Source organism: Perna viridis, chromosome 6, assembly GCF_037379345.1.
Source record: "Perna viridis isolate PV_CMFRI_1.1 ecotype Kerala chromosome 6, ASM3737934v1, whole genome shotgun sequence".
Taxonomy (NCBI): domain Eukaryota; kingdom Metazoa; phylum Mollusca; class Bivalvia; order Mytilida; family Mytilidae; genus Perna; species Perna viridis.
In genome coordinates, this window is record NC_142450.1 from 30732012 (window position 1) to 30750508 (window position 18497).

The 18497-nt window shown below is 32.3% G+C and overlaps 2 protein-coding genes across 11 annotated transcripts in view; both read right to left on the reverse strand.

Moving 5' to 3' along the window:
- Positions 1–14042, reverse strand: part of LOC148614525 (baculoviral IAP repeat-containing protein 7-B-like) — a 22718-nt gene extending 8676 nt beyond the window's left edge. The window contains exons 1-4 of one of the 9 annotated variants that reach the window (XM_088588652.1): positions 12549–14042; positions 7694–7750; positions 3652–4168; positions 420–665 (exon numbers count right to left, since the gene is read on the reverse strand). In XM_088588652.1, the coding sequence (XP_088444778.1) occupies positions 420–665; positions 3652–4150 (745 nt within the window). In that variant the 5' untranslated portion in view covers positions 4151–4168; positions 7694–7750; positions 12549–14042. The other 8 variants (XM_088588647.1, XM_088588654.1, XM_088588649.1 and 5 more) reach the window with 8 other exon arrangements.
- Positions 14043–14185: 143 nt separating this feature from the next.
- On the reverse strand, positions 14186–18236 carry LOC148614526 (baculoviral IAP repeat-containing protein 7-B-like). Of its 2 annotated transcripts, none has more exons than XM_088588645.1 (5): positions 18080–18236; positions 17333–17865; positions 15835–16080; positions 15000–15083; positions 14186–14553 (listed from the first exon to the last, which is right to left on the reverse strand). In XM_088588645.1, exons 2-5 carry the CDS (start codon positions 17850–17852, stop codon positions 14273–14275), a joined length of 1131 nt encoding a protein of 376 aa, XP_088444771.1. In that variant the 5' UTR covers positions 17853–17865; positions 18080–18236; the 3' UTR covers positions 14186–14272. The 2 variants fall into 2 exon arrangements, with proteins under 2 accessions (XP_088444771.1, XP_088444770.1); XM_088588644.1 differs by having other exon boundaries at positions 14186–14556.
- Positions 18237–18497: the final 261 nt, after the last annotated feature.

Genomic DNA, 18497 nt, shown 5'->3' on the forward strand with positions numbered 1-18497 from the left:
ATTTTTTTTTTAATTCAAATCTTCATATGATGCTCAACCTTCCTATAAAATTTAATAAAAATCCCTTTCAGAGTTTTTGAAGTGTTGCACTTACATGTACCTTGCTTTAACATGTAAAATCATAAGTTGGAGCCATCCAATATTGATTTAAAAATTCTTTTGAGGACGTGCCTAACCTTCCAATATAATATCATACTTCTTACAGTAGTTTAGGAGGAGTTGCGCTTACTAGAAATGTAGACAGACACATAGACAGACAGAGTGAATTCAATTTATACATGAACCATTAAAAATTGTTTGCGAGGGGTATAATTAAATAACTAAAAAATATATACAACTAAGGGAGATAGTTTATGTGCATTTTTTTCTATTTAAAGTATTAAATAAAAATTCTTCTGGGAGGTCTGTAAATTACTTACTTTGATTTTGCTCACAGTACAAATCATATATTGACAGAAGATCATCAGAATAGCCATTTTCTTTTGCTGTACAGGCAACAGAGTTCCGAAGAAATCTCTGATGTACATTAGAACTAGCCTGGCCGTTTTCTAATATAAATGGACAAGAAGGAAACCAGCGTTTATGTTCTTCCCAGGGGTTGTCTGGGTCATCCCAGCTACTTAGAATACCACCACAAGAAAAACATTTCACTGCATCTCCTGTACCTAGAAATATATAACAAAATTTCATAAATAATCACTAAAGTCAATGGATACCATGTGGATTGAAACTTCAGATTTTTTTGCTAACAAATAAGCTCTGTTACAGCAGCCATGTTTTTTGAGAGATCAAAAATCCCCACACCAGCTCTATGCTGGATACCCCAAGAAACATTCATACCAAGTTCGGTTCCAATTGAACAGGTTGTGTCAGAGGAAAAGATTGTTGAAAGAAATAACATTAAAAATTGCAAAAAAAACATTGAAAAAGGGCAATAACTCCAACATAGCTTAGGTCTCACTAACCACTTCCGGGTCAAATGGCTACCCCCCTATGTAATACCAAAAACACACTGAACCTAGACATATGTATTGTAAGTGCATTATTTGTGTGTATTATGATTAAAAGTAGTCAAAATAAAGCTGAGAATGTGTACTTTAAAATCATATATGTAATTAACTACATAAGTGTATGAATATTGTTTACATGTGTGAGTAATTCGCTCCATGCTGTCAGTTAGCAGAACAGGTAAAAATGTGGATTTTCAGTATTATTTATTCAAGTAAATTTTGTGAAGAATTTCTACTATCATCGTACCATTAGCATAATGATTTTGGAAGCCTTATTTTCCAAGCTTCGCAACGGTATGCAGCTTTAAGATGTCATTTGTCCAGGGAATTCACAGTGAGACTTTGAAAATTACTTTTTTAACATGTAAAGTAATGGAAACGTTAGAAGTGGTTAGTGAGACCTTTACTGAAAATCAATATTATAACCTTTTCTGATAACTGACAGCATGGAAGCAAATAAAATTACTCACATATGTCAACAATAATCATACACTTTTGTAGTAAATTACAAATATGATTTTAAAGTACACATTCTCTGCTTTATTTTGACTACTTTTGATCAGAATACACACAAATAATGCACTTACAATGCATATTTCTAGGTTCAGTGTGTTTTGGTACTACATATGGGGGTGGCCATTTGACTCCGAAGTGGTTAGTGATACCTTAACATATTAAAATAAAAATTTGACCCCAGATAGATCTCATTATGCTGAACACTTTAACCTGCATCATAATTTGGCTGAACCTAACAGTTTCGGAGATATATGTGAAAAACTACTGTCTAACCCCTATGTCCTATTTTTAGTAACAGTGGCCATGTTTTTCGATGGATCAAAAATCCCAACATCAGTTCTATGCAGGAATTCCCAAGAAACATTCATACCAAGTTTGGTTCCAATTGGTCCAGTAGTGTCAGAGGAGAAGAGTTTAGAAAAATTGTTAATGACAACAACAACAGTTGACGATGATGGACACCAAGTGATGGCAATAGCTCACATAGCTAAAAAGGGAAGCTCTAGTAAGTACAACATCTCCCTTTATAAGCTTCAGGCATCTATAATATTTCTACATGTATGTATTGTTTTAGTGTCCAACCTTAATTTACAGTATCATTGAACTGGAGAATTATCTCCCTTTGCAAGCTCCTTAAAAATAAGTACATGTACCATGCTTTATATTCATCCTTAAATGATAACTTACATTTGAATAAAATTTATTACAACTCTATGTATGTAACTGAACTTTCAAATATGACCACAAATAAATGCTGTTAGTCCTAAACGTAAGATTTTCATAATATTTGTCATATTGGTCTTAAACATGGTTTTCATGTGTCATATGAAACATATGAAAAACACATGTCAAACCTATGGTTTTCATGTGTCTTATGAAACAAATGAAAAACACATGACAAACCTATGGTTTTCATGTGTCTTATGAAACAAATGAAAAACATTTGTTGCAACTTTTCCTGTAGTGTATATATTAAACACTGTACTGGTTGTGTATAACAAATACATGTATTTATCATATACTAAAACCAATTTGATCTTAGATAACCTATATAGGTAAAACATACACCTAAAATTCGAATAAAATGATAGGCAGTATATTACATTGAGTTGAAAGCAGACTATACATAATTTCTATACATAACATGAAAGTGTAAATCAGCCACCATTAAAGATGTATGTCATTTTAACAAAAAAGTTGACATGTTTATAGTACAAAAATTACTACACATCAGTATACATTATACATGTATATACCAGTACATGTACCAGTACGTTAAGTTCAACACATGGGTAAATGTTTAGAATTTAGCACCTCCTACTCTAAAAACTTAATTAAACTGGTGTCATAAAACAGCTCAAGCATACATTTTCACATTAATCAAATGCAGTGTATATACAAGGGCAATATTTATTTGCTAATTATGGTTATCTGATCCTAATGATTAACTTTAATAAGTTTAAATCAAAACACCTGATTTATTTTAAGTAGCACTCCAGCTAAGAATCATGCAAAATGTAATACATGGTTGGGAAGACTACATACTTTTTGTTTTTGATATTTTGTTTAAAATGCTTCAGTAAACAGAAATTAACATTAGGTTTTTCGTATAACCCATACTCATAGAGATAAAAATTGTATAGAAAGCACTGTAGAATTCAAAATTAAGGCAGATAACTCTGTAAATGACACTCAAATACAATAGACTCTATTGGATTTTCAATGCTGATTATCTCTTAAGAACAGGTAGATTTGCATGAATAATTACACATTTCATAATATAGACCCATAAAACAACTTAATTACAAAAATAAAAATATGTAGCCTTTTCTTGGGGTGTATCACATTTTTCAGATTTCGCATGATTCTTACAAAGACAGCTACTTAAGCAACGGTATGAATAGGACTTGAAAATCAATTTATCAATGAATATCTGTAGTTACTTTTTTGATTCATTTATTTTAATGAAGAATTCAGTGCCAAAAATGTTTTCAGCCATAAGCTTAACTATTTTCAAAATTTTCTTTATAAAGTAACAATAATGATATTTCACTAAATTTCTACAAACCTAAATCAACATAGATGTAGAGTTACTTAGCGAAAGGTTTGGGAACAATATACTTACCTAAGTAGAAAAAGCCTGCAGCAGCCAGTTGTTCTGGTTGTTGCCTAACATCAGGAGGCCAATTAGTGAAAGACTGTACCCGTAATGCCCTACTCTTATATTCAGAATGTTTAGGTTGTCTGTGTCTATTTTCATGAATACTTGTGTTTTGGATTTGCTGATATGGAATGTTTCCAGAGGTGTTGGGACTTACAATCAACGAACAGCGTGGAGCATGCTTTTGATGCTCAGCTCGAATATTATCTCCCTTTTCCCACTGTAACAAAACAACATTACAAAATGCACACTTCACTTTGTCATTTTCATTTAAGTAGTAAAATCCATCTTTTGCCAATTCATTTTTGCTCACATTGGCATAATTTGGCCAGTTTGAAAAAGTATCCAATCTGTACTGTTCAAAGCAGAGAACATCATCTTGGTCAATATGCTGATGTAGCAGGTCATTGCTATGACAATGGTGGAAACCATCAACACTATCCTCATGTAGCACCTCGGGCATCTTGTTGTATACTTACATCTACAAAAAGTGAAAAAAGTTATGTGAAACTAGGTAAGTCATAAACTGCATTCACTTTCATTATCCAAGCAAAATCTAATCAGTCAGATTGAGATAACATTGATTTCTGATGCACCATAATCTTTTTCTTCCTTTCAAAAAATTATCTAACTGTTTTATGTGGTCACAGACAAGTACCAATTTATATTGTATAATTTAGATCCTGTACATATACAGTCAAACCTGTCCTGTGACTTCTATGGAGAGCAAAATCATTGTCACAAAATATGTGGTCATTAGATCTAGGTTAATTTAACACAGAATGCACTACTTAGAAATATTTCAATTATAATCTGGAAAGACAGGTTATTCCTGAATACAGGCGGTATGTAGCACAGGTTTGACAGTATGTATTAGAATTAGTTTAGTTTATCAATTTATGTACTGTAGATCTAATTGAGAAACTAAATTTTATTTTATACAACATTTTATATGTTATTTGCATTTGTAGCAATTTTATATTCAGAAAACTGAAACTTGTTTTTTTCCTTCAAAAATATAATAATGTCTCCCCATCCCAAAGTTCAAAGGATAATAAATCCCACAAAATCCAGTGGATCATAAATTCCAAGTAATATGCAACTACATATCATGTACTACCTACAAAGTTTCATAGAATTTGGTGCTGTAGTTTCTGAGGTGTTGTACTTACAAAAATGTGACAGACACACAGAATAAAAACTAAATGTCTCCCCAAAAAAGTGGGGAAGACAAAACTTTGAGAAATGTGTCCATGTGACAGAGATGCCCCTGCTATCCATAATATTCAAAAGAACATGAGGCAGGAAGTGGAAGTGGAACATGGCCAAAAGTCTGTAAAAGACTTCTTAATTGAAGCTGAGTAGCACATTTTGAACTGTGTCCCTGAAGGGTTCCTAAGATTTTTGCAACATAAAAACCCATTGAGCTGAAGCTCATTTACAAATAGGAAATTGTTTCTGTGGGTTTGTAACTTAATGAGATATTTGCAACAAACAATTCCAAAACTGTAAAAAAGAATTAAAAACCTCAAGTAACACAAGAAGATAAAGCAAATCTAAGCTGAAAAGCTTTCACACCGACAATCCACCAAGCTGAAAAGCTTACACACAGGCACAATCCGCCAAGCTGAAAAGCTTACACACTCCACAATCCACCAAGCTGGAACTGTATAGCTAATTTCAAATTGTTCTCATGAAGGGTTGCTGATAATTTTGTGACAATAAGTACCCAGCTGACAGCAGTAAAACAATGAGACTAAATTAAACTTAAAGCTGATCATGCCTACAACATAGAACATCTTTTTTTGGTCATCTTGCAAATACACATTTTCCATGAGGAATAGTGTTTGATGTGATGTAATAAATCTATCTTTAATTCATTTTGTGAAAAGATTTGATACATAATTATACACATTAAATAACAAGCATATATTCTAGAAAGCCTCTTTCAAAGGGGAGATTTTTGGTAAGAAAAGGTCCCATAGAAATGTAGTAAGAATTTAACGTATTTGGAATATTTCCATAAAAAATACAGTGACCCTTACTTGCTTTTTAAACATGCAAGAATGTGAGATAAATATTCTTTTCACAAATTGTTGAGAAACTCTAACCAGGCTTTAAATAGTTTGGAAAATAGGGATAATTCCTTACATAATCTATATAAAATATAGTGAAATTTTGCCAACCTTAAGGTTAATTATAACAAAATCAAGTTCAGTGACTCATATTTTTCTGAAGTAGGTTCATCCAAGCTTAGTGTGACCTCTATAGACTATTTTGGAACATTATTTTATCACCCATATGCTTTTACTGGAGTAAGGTAGTTAAATTTCTGAAATGCTTGTTTTGCCCCCCCCCCCCCAATTCATAATCAGTTTGGGCCATAAACCCCATATTCAATAGATACCCTCCTTTTGTGGTTTGGAACCTTGTAAAATTATTATGAACAACAACAAACTGTTTTTCAAGTTATCACACAACAAACAGGTGTCTAGGTGTCTACAGTGCCATACAATCACATGTATATGATTGCAACTTTGTTGCAGTCATATAAAAATGAATAAATAAATTGTAAAAACAACATATGTTTTAATAGTTGTTCTAAACTATTAATAGGATAATCAGATCACTTATACATAGGATCACAGTAACTTCAATAATACTATACTGTACTTGGTTTAAAATCACTGAATTCAACAAAATTCATTCAATGGTCAGACAGTAGTTGCTAGTACACTGTACCGTGATAGAGAGGCGAAACAGATTATTTTTATGTCCCTCTACTGGGCTACAGGGAAAATATGTAGCAAGCACAGTGAATAATTTTTAGTAATTAAATTTCTGATATGACCTTTAAAGTTAAGAACAATTAAGATTTATTTAAATGCAGTAGACCTGGCATATAAACAAAACAGAGACTTAAGTTCAAAACTTAACTTATAAAGTAATTTACACTGACAAAACTGAACTTACATGCACTTGCCATTTTTCTGAAAATTATCATCTTCTAGATGTTTCTTTTCCTCACAAAATAAATAAGAACATGTTTGGGTCTAGTTAATTTTACACATGTAGAAGTTTAACCATTACAGCATTGGAAGTATTATGCAGTTTTCAAATCTTTTTAAAGAGCATGGAAATAATAAGATTAAGATGCACTTAGAATAATTTGAAGGTAATGATCAAAATGTCTATCAAACAATTGATTAAAGTGACATACCTTATTTTTACAAAGTTTTTTTTTTTGTTTAAATGTCTCAACAGTGATTAAACAGTATATATACCAATAAATATTTCCTATCCTAAACAAATGACGTCTTATTATTTCCTTTGTTTACATTTGTCAGGATTGTAATACAACACATGTAGACTTCTATTGAAAAGTTTAAATGTACTTGAACTACAAATGTTTAGGGAAATAACGGAGATTTTCAGTAGTTTAAGATGAGTTGGTAAATTGTGTGGTTGTATCTTGTTGCTTGTTACAATAAGAACTCCCACGGATAACAGATATAATAATGATAAATACAATTTTAAGGAAGGACCATTTCCTAAACTCAAAACTACAATCATTATATCTTGTTCACTGATGTTTCAAGTATATGATGCTGAGACAAAAATAATTTGCAAAAACATGTTTGTACATTGCAACTTATCCAGTCAATCTAATCATAATATGACCCAAGCTACAAACTATTCGTAAAGAAATTAATGAGTTTGGGATTCAGAAACTATACTTAGTTAAGAAAAAATTCACCATAAAATGGGTGAAGCTGAAAAAAAATTTCCAATGGCATTTAGTACAGAATGAGGAAGATAACACTTTCGAAAATGGTAGATTGAATAGGGAATATAATTCTTTGGAAAATGCTAGAATTCAGATTTAAGCTGATCAACTTTCATGCAAAATACCGGATGCTTACACCAAAAGACAACAAAGTTACAGCCCAGACAGGAATCTGATGTGCAAAATCAAAGGTGAACGATCAAGATCAAGTTCACTGACCTTGTTTCCTGCCACATTGTCTTGAGCTGATCTACCCTCATGCCAAACATCAAAGGCCTACATCAAAAGAAAACTTAGTTACAGCCTAGACAATATTTGGTACATACAGACAGACTACTTTAGGGCATCCCCCACATAGTATTGGGACACAAATTATTAGATACTCTCTTCCTAAGAATCGTATGAATATAGCTGAAATATTGCTGCTAACAATCAATACTAAGAATAACTATTTCTCCCTAAAATACAGGATATCAAGAATATTAGGTCAAATTTTCACTACAAATAACTAGGAGCTCTAAAGAGTCTTAATCAGTCACCTGGCTTCAACAGCCACATTCTATTTTTTTTAAACACAGCCATGTTTTTTTTAGATTAAAACACTCACCTAACACTCACACCCAAGGAACAATCATATCAACTCTCATTGAGTTTTGTCAAGAAGTTTCAGAGGAGAAATTTTTGAAAGTAATAACATTAAAAAAGCAAACAAACTAAAGAGCAATAACTCCAACATGGCAACATATTTTCATGAAAATATGACCCAAGATAGATTTCATCCTATTCAGTCAAACTTGGCTTATCCTAATGATTTTGGAGATATATGCGAAAAACAGCTGTTTGACCCCTATGTTCTATTTTTAGTAACAACTGTCATGTTTTTCAATGGATCAAAAATATCTACATCACTTCTAGGCAAAATACCCTGATGAACATTCAGGACTGGTTCTAATTGGTTAAGAAGTGTCAAAGAAGAAGATTTTTGAAGTAATAATATCAAAAATAGCCAAAACAATTCTAAAAAAAAAGCAATGCGTCTAACATGGCTCAACAAATTTACACAAAAATTTGACCAAAAACAGATCTCATCATGCTGAACATTTTTACCCCATGTCAGAATTTGGTTAAATCTGTTTTGGAGACAATAGCTCACAATGTGATTTATAAAGGAAGCAACTTATACTATAACATCAAACTATGTCAGTCTTCTTCAGGATCTGTCTCTTAAAGCAAAGGAAGAATACTTTTAAAAATCTTGACTTAATTATTGGTTTTAGCAAAAGTTACTTACCTTGTTCAACTGAAACTCTGATAGGAAATTGGAGTCTATTTTTGAAGTATCCAACCATTAGATTTTGACGGATGTTTTTGAGGATATTTCAGATATTTTTCAACAAAAATTCAATTAAAATTGCATCTCTCAATAAACAGGAAACAAGTTTATCAGATTGTTCCAGCCAATCAGAATCAAAATATCTTCAGTCGCAATTAGTATAGAGTCAAACTTTATTTCAACAGGGCAAATGTATTTATAAATATAATTTATTTTCTGCATTTCCATTTTTTTGTGGGATTACTAGTATCCAAAATCATATTTGTATCAAATGTAAATGTCATATATAATTTAGCCTTTATTTGTAAAAATACATGTATGCTAGTTGATGCATAATGTTGTGTAATCTACATATGCAGAACAATATCATATACAGCTTCAGAAGGAATACAATATAGAACAATCCATGTCACAGCTCCTAATTATTATATACTCTGAAAGTATTTATATTCGTGAGTATCAATTTTCATGGTTTAGGGGAAAATCACAAGTTCGTGGATTCTTGAATTCGTGGTATTGATGATCCTGTCATACAATTTAAAGAAAATAATCCTTTTCGTTGGGAACCAAATTTCGTGGTTTACCTTACCCACGAAATCCACGAAAATTGGTACCCCAGGAACAATAGTACTTTCACAGTACTCTGACGTCAAATTGCTTTCAAGCTTGCTTATTTTTTTGTAGTTTTATATCTTGGACAAAGCATTTTAGATTTCTTAAACAAAGAAAACAGTATTATAAAATGAGATGACAAAAACAATTCATCAAAATATCAATTTGTCAATTAGATATTGATAAAAATACCTCATTCAAAAACAATTTGAAATGTTAATTAATGTTAAAGTCAATTATGGATTTTGTCATTCTAAAAAAATACTCTCTTTTGGTTAGATATTTTTGTAATTTGAATAAATTGCAGAAGTTTTCAGTCCTATGTTCTCAATTTTTTAAGCAAGTGAGAGCCAAAACTTTGCTCTTCTTTAGCTTTCAACATATCCAAATCATAACAAATAAGCAGTCTATAGATCATTTAAACAAAGACTACCAGTGAGTTACCAGTAACTGTATTTAATGAAAATAAATTCCAACCTAATAGGTATATAGGCATTTAATAAAGATTATGTTTTACCATGAAATGTTTTTATTTTTACGATAACTCATGTAACAGCATCAGAGAGAGATTTTGCTATTGACAGGGTATATGCAAGAATACTGTTACAATTGAAGTTGAAACATCTATGAAAATATGTCTTTTTTTTGCCACATTTTTATCCAATTGTTTATAAATGTTGTATATAAGCCGTATTTATATGAAGAACTTAAAACAATCTAAATTAAAACTTGCAGAAAAAGAAAGCATAAAATCATTGGCTTTTCTCCACTCCTTACGTGTTGGGCTATTAATTCTTCATAACAAAATTAAACAATGATTTTCCTTTTGAAGTAAAGAGTATAGTTAAAAAATTTCAAACAATTTCACAAGGCAACTTCACAGGCCACAATACCATACCAGGATTCATTACCACAACAACAGAATTGTAATTAAAATTATGAACCATTCCATACAAAAAACAGGCAGTGAGTGTCACATGCATATCAGCAACACATAATTTTTAAAGTTGTTTTATTTCAGATGTTTAATTACACTTCACAATATCAGTCTTCTTTATTACCGATGTATAACATTTTGCTATAAGGCTATGAAAAAGGATACACATGAAAAACTCAAATTTAAAGAGTTATTTCCCTTTATATAGTACTTTATGAATAATACATGACTATATATCATTTTAAAGCAAATATTATTTACAAAATGATTTATTAAGTGTTACTTAATGGGTCCTAGTGATAAAATCTGAATCACTTGCTTTGTGTGCTTCAATTAAGCATGCTACCACTACTTTAATAAGTTTATACAGATTCAGAGGCTTCAGTCAAGGATTTGGAGGCTTCAGTCAAGGCCTCACTAACCACTTCCGGGTCAAATGGCCACCCCCCTATGTAGTACCAAAAACACACTGAATCTAGACATATGCATTGTAAGTGCATTATTTGTGTGTATTATGATTAAAAGTAGTCAAAATAAAGCTGAGAATGTGTACTTTGAAATCATATATGTAATTAACTACAAAAGTTTATGAATATTGTTTACATGTGTGAGTAATTTGCCTCCATGCTGTCAGTTAGCAGAACAGGTAAAAATGTGAATTTTCAGTATTATTTATTCAAGTAAATTTTGTGAAGAATTTCTACAATCATCGTACCATTAGCATAATGATTTTGGAAGCCTTATTTTCAAAGCTTTGCAATGTTATGCAACTTTAAGATATCATTTGTCCTGGGAATTCACATTGAGACTTTGAAAATTACTTTTTTAACATGTAAAGTAATGGAAACATTAGAAGTGGTTAGTGAGACCCAAGGTTTGAGGCTGCAGTCACCAACCAATTAAGTTAATGCTGGAGTCTCATAGTCAGCAAACAGTTAAATTTGAACACTGCAACTATCAAATCAAATATTAATCAAGTATCACAGTATTAATGCACGTGCTAAATACATCTATAAATCTAGCAACTAAAACTCATTAAAATAACATCTGCACACATGTAAAAAAACTGAAATTTTGATCATGGAATAAATACCCAGAAATTTTTATGCAATCTTATGAAATCTGAGGTTAAGAAAAATTTCAATTTTGACTTTTGAAATATCTACTTCCAGTATTAGGTTAATTATGGGCCCTTGAGATGCTTATGAAGAGAGTTTTTATTTAAGATGAACATACCATAACTCTTATTTACCAAAAACAGAATACATTGGAATGAGCTTCTCATTCAGATATATTTCAGGGTTCTTTAATACAAAAATCATAAGTTAATAAAATGACTGAAAGGTTGATATTATGCAGCTATATTTTAGCATGCTGCCCATATGTCAATGTCTTAAATGAAAGCCACATAAATTTCACAACAATTTCATTCCAATTATCAGGGACTTTTAATATAAACTACCTTTTATAATATATCAGGAACTTTCAGCGTATCAACATTTCCTGTCTGTTTTGGTCATATCCTCATGTTGTCTAAATGAATTGTTAATATCCAAGATTCAAGACTTTATATGGCTTGTTCAACATGTATCATAAAAAATTCTTTACATATAACAGTAAATGATATACTGTATACATGTAGTAGCGAGCGCCGCGAAGCGGTGTGAGCTCTACAGTTATTACGTTTACTTTATAAATTTCCCTTAAGGTTCTCCAATATACTAACGAAAAAAAAAGTCATGTCCCGGAAGTAACAAAGAATGACTAATGTTTCAAGTCTTGCAGACGGTACATGTATGGTAAAGCTCATAGTACTCGCTAATTTAGGCAATGCTTAGTCCATATTAAATGAAAAATATGAAATTGCATCAACAATTATTGCAGTGTTTTTTTTTCTATAATTTTCTTTGATCTCCCCAGATAAAATCGTGGAAAAACAAAAAAAAAGAAAAACAAATCTTACCATATATTATGCACCTCCCTTCAGTAAACATAATAGTAAATTCAAATGATTTTATTAAAGAATTTATTACGATAAAAATCTATAAGAGGGGAAATACCCATAGTTTCCAGTACCTATTTTGAAAGTCATTTAATAGTACGGGGTGTAACCGGTATTAAAATAATTTAAACATGAATAGGACAGTGTTCAGATTATGTCGTTGGTTATTAGAACTGAATATATAAATTACAGTTAGGGATCCAAAATCATTGTTGCTGCTGTCACTGCCTGACAGTTCAAGTAAACAGCATTTTCTACCAGTACTGTGGAAACTTTTACTATATAATGTTAGTTGGTTTGAGATGTCTAACGACCAAAATGGTCACCCTAACGACCGTCGCCATCTAAAAACTGAAACGGGCGTATTATTGTTATCGGGAAGGAATTGTTAGATTGGATATGACTGGGACTTGCAATCTATTGGCCATGTAGCCAGATAACCACTCAGTAAAAATCCACAAGAATTCAAATAGGAGAGTGAAATATAATTGTATGTTCATCACTTACATACACACACAAAAAAACAACCTTAATTAAAATTCATTCTGCCGTAGACCTGTAATTAAAGGTCTATAAACTAAAGGACCGGATCCAGACACTTTGAAAAGGGGCCATTATTTGCCATTTTTGTCAATTTTAAACATGAATAAGGGGGTGCCAACCCCCTTACCGCCCTCTGGATCCACCGCTGTACAGATTCTGGGTTTGAAATACATTTCGTTAATAGGCGATGTTCACTACACCAATTAGATACACAAACGCAATATATATATTTATTGACTAAAGTTCAAATATCGGCCTAATTAAGATCAAAACTGCTAATGGATAACAAATTTTTAACCAACTACCCAAAATACGTTAAAATATGTCAAAAACTGATCAATTGATATGAATCAAACCGGGCATCCATACGGAGCCAATATGGATCAAACCAAGGCCAATACGGCATCATAACATCCGGTCGTTTGACACTGCCATTTTGAGTTAGAATTGGATTTCATGAACTTTAATCACCAGGACTGAAAGCTGCAGAAACCCAAAAAAAATCTTCCATTTTATACAAAAAGGATATTTAAGACTGATTAATGTAAATAAACCGAATAAATCGACATGTAATTGTTCTTGGTAAGACATGAAAACAACTGTTCTAGAAATCATCTAGTCGAGTTGGTGAATAAAATTGTCAATAAATATGTAATTTCATATTGGCCCTGTTATAGGTTTCGGTCAATCATATTGGCCATGTTATAGGTTTCGGTCAATCATATTGGCCATGTTATAGGTTTCGGTCAATCATATTGCCCTGTTATAGGTTTCGGTCAATCATATTGGCCCTGTTAAAGGTTTCGGTCAATCATATTGGCCTCGACGGCCCTTAAACCTATTAGAGGACCAATATGAAATTACATATTTATTAACACATAATATAAAAATGCGCCAATACGGGATTTACCCGCCCAATACGTCATATTGAACTGGTTAAAATCCATATTGGCCTAACGTATTTGACTAGTTAGTCAATAAAGGTATAATAGCGTAAGGTTTTTCATATTGACTGCACGAGTTATTGGTCCTCGGCAGGAAATATTGGACTCCAGCTACGACTCAGATGTGGCTAGCCTCGGACCAATAACTAAGCCAATATGGTAAACCTTACGCAATAATACTATAATACACCACCACCATAGACCTGTATTCAATTACAGGTCTATGATATCAATAATCAATCAATCAATCAATATGTGTTTTTCGTATTTAGAACAGTGGAATGAAATAAAATCATCACAAGGGACTGCCCACCTGTTATAGATGCTTAAGCAAACACACTTTTCCTATTTGTATCTTTAATTTCGTATGTGTGTACACTGAAATCAATGCCACCACAAATAAAGCGTATATATAGAACAGTTAATGCTATGGAAAGAAAATCTGAAGTCTTCCACGGATACGAGTCCTGCAGACAGGACAGTTTACAAGTTGTTCACTACATGTCTGACAACAACAAACATGTTTACACGGGTGAAACATCATTTCTAGTGGCTTTTCATAGCAAATTTTACAAAGGTAACGATCTGGAATGTCATCGGAAACTTTAGGAGAGGAGGTTTTATTAGCCTGTCCTGCTACCTGAGGTACAGAGGGATTAATCCCCACCTCTGGAACTAGAGGTGCTGAAGGTTGAGGGTGTCCTTCACCTACTAAAGAAAAAAAATAACTAAGCAGAAACCGGTACGAATTAAACCACAAAGCAAAAAAATGATCATGTAAAGGGGATGGCCTACAGCCAAAGGCAATTCCGTTTTTGAACAAAATACTGTAAGGATGTACAGCAGACAGTTCAAAATATATTTAAAAAATGGAACATCTCCGTGATTTTTACAGTTAATTAGAATGTGAAACTGCACGTGTCTGTATAAAATACGTAAAACGGTCAGTTTGTGAACATAAGATATAAATCAGTCTTAAATTGTGATGTTTTCTTTCCGTTTCTGTACTGTGAAATATTTGCAATAATTAAAGTTTTATACTTCAATAACTAGACTAATTTGAAAATTGTCCGTCCCCTTATTTGCAATTGTTTACAGTGGGCACTTTATCAATTACCTTCTGATTGTCAAAGCGTATATATATTGGTTCATACCTCCATAAGCCTGAACCGGTTGAAACCTTCCTCTATACTGTTCTAGCTGACCGATGAGTTCACTGTACTCAACTGGGTAGGGAACTGGCAAAAAACAAAATTTAATCGTAAGTAGTAAACCAATCCAAATCGGTGGACAATTAATTTCGTGAAAAAAATCAAGGTTTAATGCAAAATTACGTTAGAAAGTATTCACAGGAGCATACAACGACGGTTAAAAGCTATGAAAAGTTAAAAAGTTAAAAACCCATGGAACAAAAATAAAGCACAAACAAAGGGAAGGAAAACAAACTGGGATCGTGCAACATTTGCATCATTGAGGAAAGAGCATTCTTCACTTTTCTAGAATCATATGACGTGTGTTGATGTCACGTCGCATGAAACAAGTAAATGGAAAATCGGCTAATTGATCTTAAAAAGCGTATGAATCGGGAGATAAAAAAATACACCTAAGAGGCAAACAATCATGGCTCAGAATATAGAGTCATCTTGTTTATGACATAGTTTTATCATGCATGGGTTTAGGTATGAGATAAATGACTGACGGTTCAGCTTTGCTTCCAAATATAACATGTATGGTTTGATTATGCAATTGAAATGACAAAGCAAAAGCATGTAGCGTTGAACTATACAAAGTGTCGGACCAAAGAGAAAAGTTTTTTTTTTAGTAAAAAGTAAGCGAATAATAGCTTAGAACCCATTTTTAGATATTTTTGGATTCGCCGTTGATACAGGTATAAGTGTAAAGTAAACTTAATATAACGCTCTGTGTTAAAAAAAAAAAGGTAATCTTTAATACCTATAAAAGTTAAAATGTTTTAAGGGTTTTACATACGGCGGTTTTCTTCAGTATATTCTTTGAAGCTTTGTATTTCCTCCTCACTGTACCCATTTGCAATAGCGATTTCGCTAAGGGTCCGACGAATATGACGATGTAGTTCTGGGTGGGTTGCGGGGTCATGTTCTGCAACGAACAGACACAGCGGAAACCATTTTCTGTGCTCACCCCAAGCGTCGTCAATTTCTTTCCAGTCTCGCAACGACCCTCCACAGTAAAAACACTTGACATAATCATTATGGCCTGAAAAAAAAACAGTTCCAAAACGTCTGTCCTATGACACTTTATATGAAGCTCAAAATTGTCGTTGTTTTCTCAGCATTATGATACGTTACAACTTTACTCAACCAGAACATTTCTCCCATAAAAAATGATATTTCCTGAGAAAAAAAAACACAGGGGCTTGCGCCCACTATTAAATATGCAGCCCCTTTAGTATAAAGTGAGAGCAACCCCCCCCCCCTCCGTGGAAAAAATATACAAATGAAAATGGGATCTTCTACTACACAAACTTTATTCAATAGATTTTATTTAGATTGGAATCAGAATCAAAGTAACTGATAGTCATTATTATGTTGAACGAGTTTGTACGAGGCGCGGAATTATGGCACGTCTTATTTATATTTATTCAAATTTGCAGATATCTTATATAATTTGATAAATATCTATTATTTCTATGAGACATCTTCCGAACTATTGATGATATTTGATAAAGTTTATGAAATATCTTATCAACGATATGAGATATCTTATATAATTTTGTTTACAAGATATCTGATATAGTTTATAAGATACTTATACAGTTTATAAGACATACAACAAACTTTATAAGATATCTCATATACTGCATTAGATATCTGATTAAACTTTAATAGAATATATCCCATAAAGTTTACGAGATATCTTATAAAGGATATAAGACATCATATATATTTTAATAGATATATTCTATTTTCAATAAGATATTTTACAAATATTTTATAAGATATATCATAGAGTATATAAGGTATCTCATAAAATTTATTGGATATCTAATATACTTTATAAGATATCTTATTAAGTTTAAGAGATATCTTATAAACTTCATGTGGTATCTTGTAAACTATATAAGGTATCTGATTAACAAAATTTTATAAGATTTTGTGAGATATCTTGTATGTTTTATAAGATATCTTATAAAAAAGAAGATATCTTCTTAATTTCATGTGATATCTTATAAACTATAGAAGATATCTTATAAACAGTATAAGACACCTTACATGTATATACTTTTTACAAGATATCTTATAAACTGTACTTTATATAAGATATCTTGTAAAAAATAGAAGATATCTTCTAAATAATGTAAGATTTCTACAAATTGGAATAATATATAAATATTGCATGCCATACAAAATAAGACAATATTACCATCATTTATGGTGGTCTTTAATTATTAAGGGACTCCCACAAATCGATCTCGGGGCCTCCTCAATCATTTCTGGAAAATATTTACCTAGGTAAAAGAATCCGGCTTCAGCTAGTTCACCTGGTGTGGGTCGTCGAGTTTTGTTCGGCCAGCTTTCGAACGACATAAGTCTTATCTGCCTCTCGGCATATTCCCTGTGTTTTGGTCCTTGGTGGTGGACGTTTGAGCTGTTCAGTCTTCGGTAAGGAAGGGGGAAATTACTAGTATGAGAAGGATCATTCACAAACGGACATCGGGGAGCGTGTTTTTTGTGCTCCTCCTCTACAATGTCGTCTGTCTCCCAAGATGATAGTATGATTTTGCAGTAGACACACTGCACTCTGTCACTTGGTCCTATGTAGTAGAAGCCATTCCTGGCTAGAACGTATTTGTCAACTTTAGCTGTCGCAGGCCATAAATTATCAAATGTTTGGAGTCGGTACCGTTCATACACCAAATGATTGGAACACGCATTGTCGTCTGCTCGACAATGGTTATGTCCACAGTCATGGGTAACCCCCCGACCATCAAGGGCGTCATTATTACATTGGTTGTCTAAGTTTGGCATACCAGTTTATTATCTGAAAATGATACCAGAGCACGCATATATATACTCAAGTTACATATAAACTGATAAACTGTAATTAAGGGTCGAGTGAGGAAATATTTACAAAATGTATGTACCATCGGACATGTATGATTTTTTTTTATAGCAAATGAACTACATATGACCGCTTTAGAAATCAAATATCCTAGCAGATTTTATAGGTAAAACAAAATAAGAAACTATTTTACCTTCTCACATTTTACTTCCTGTATGAAATATGCGCTCGAATATTGACAATCATTGTAAACATGTTTTCTGACCCACTTACAGGTCATTTAAAATATCATGCACAGAAGGTATAATGGATCAACTCCATGAACGATGCCGTTGTATAAATAAGAAGTTCCGGACAAATAACTGCTTATTTTGGTTCAAAATTTTGCACAAACGTAACGTTTTTCTCAACAAAATAGTGAGGTTCTAACCCCGGATCTATGGGGCGCCGAATGGAGGGACATGATCTTTTTGTAATCAAAATCAATTTTGTGTACACAAAATTGAATTTTATCATGACAAAATCATTTTTGTCGTACAAAACTATATTATACAGACTTGTTTAATGACCACTTCAATTTCTTAATTCAATTTTGTCAAATAGGTATGCAA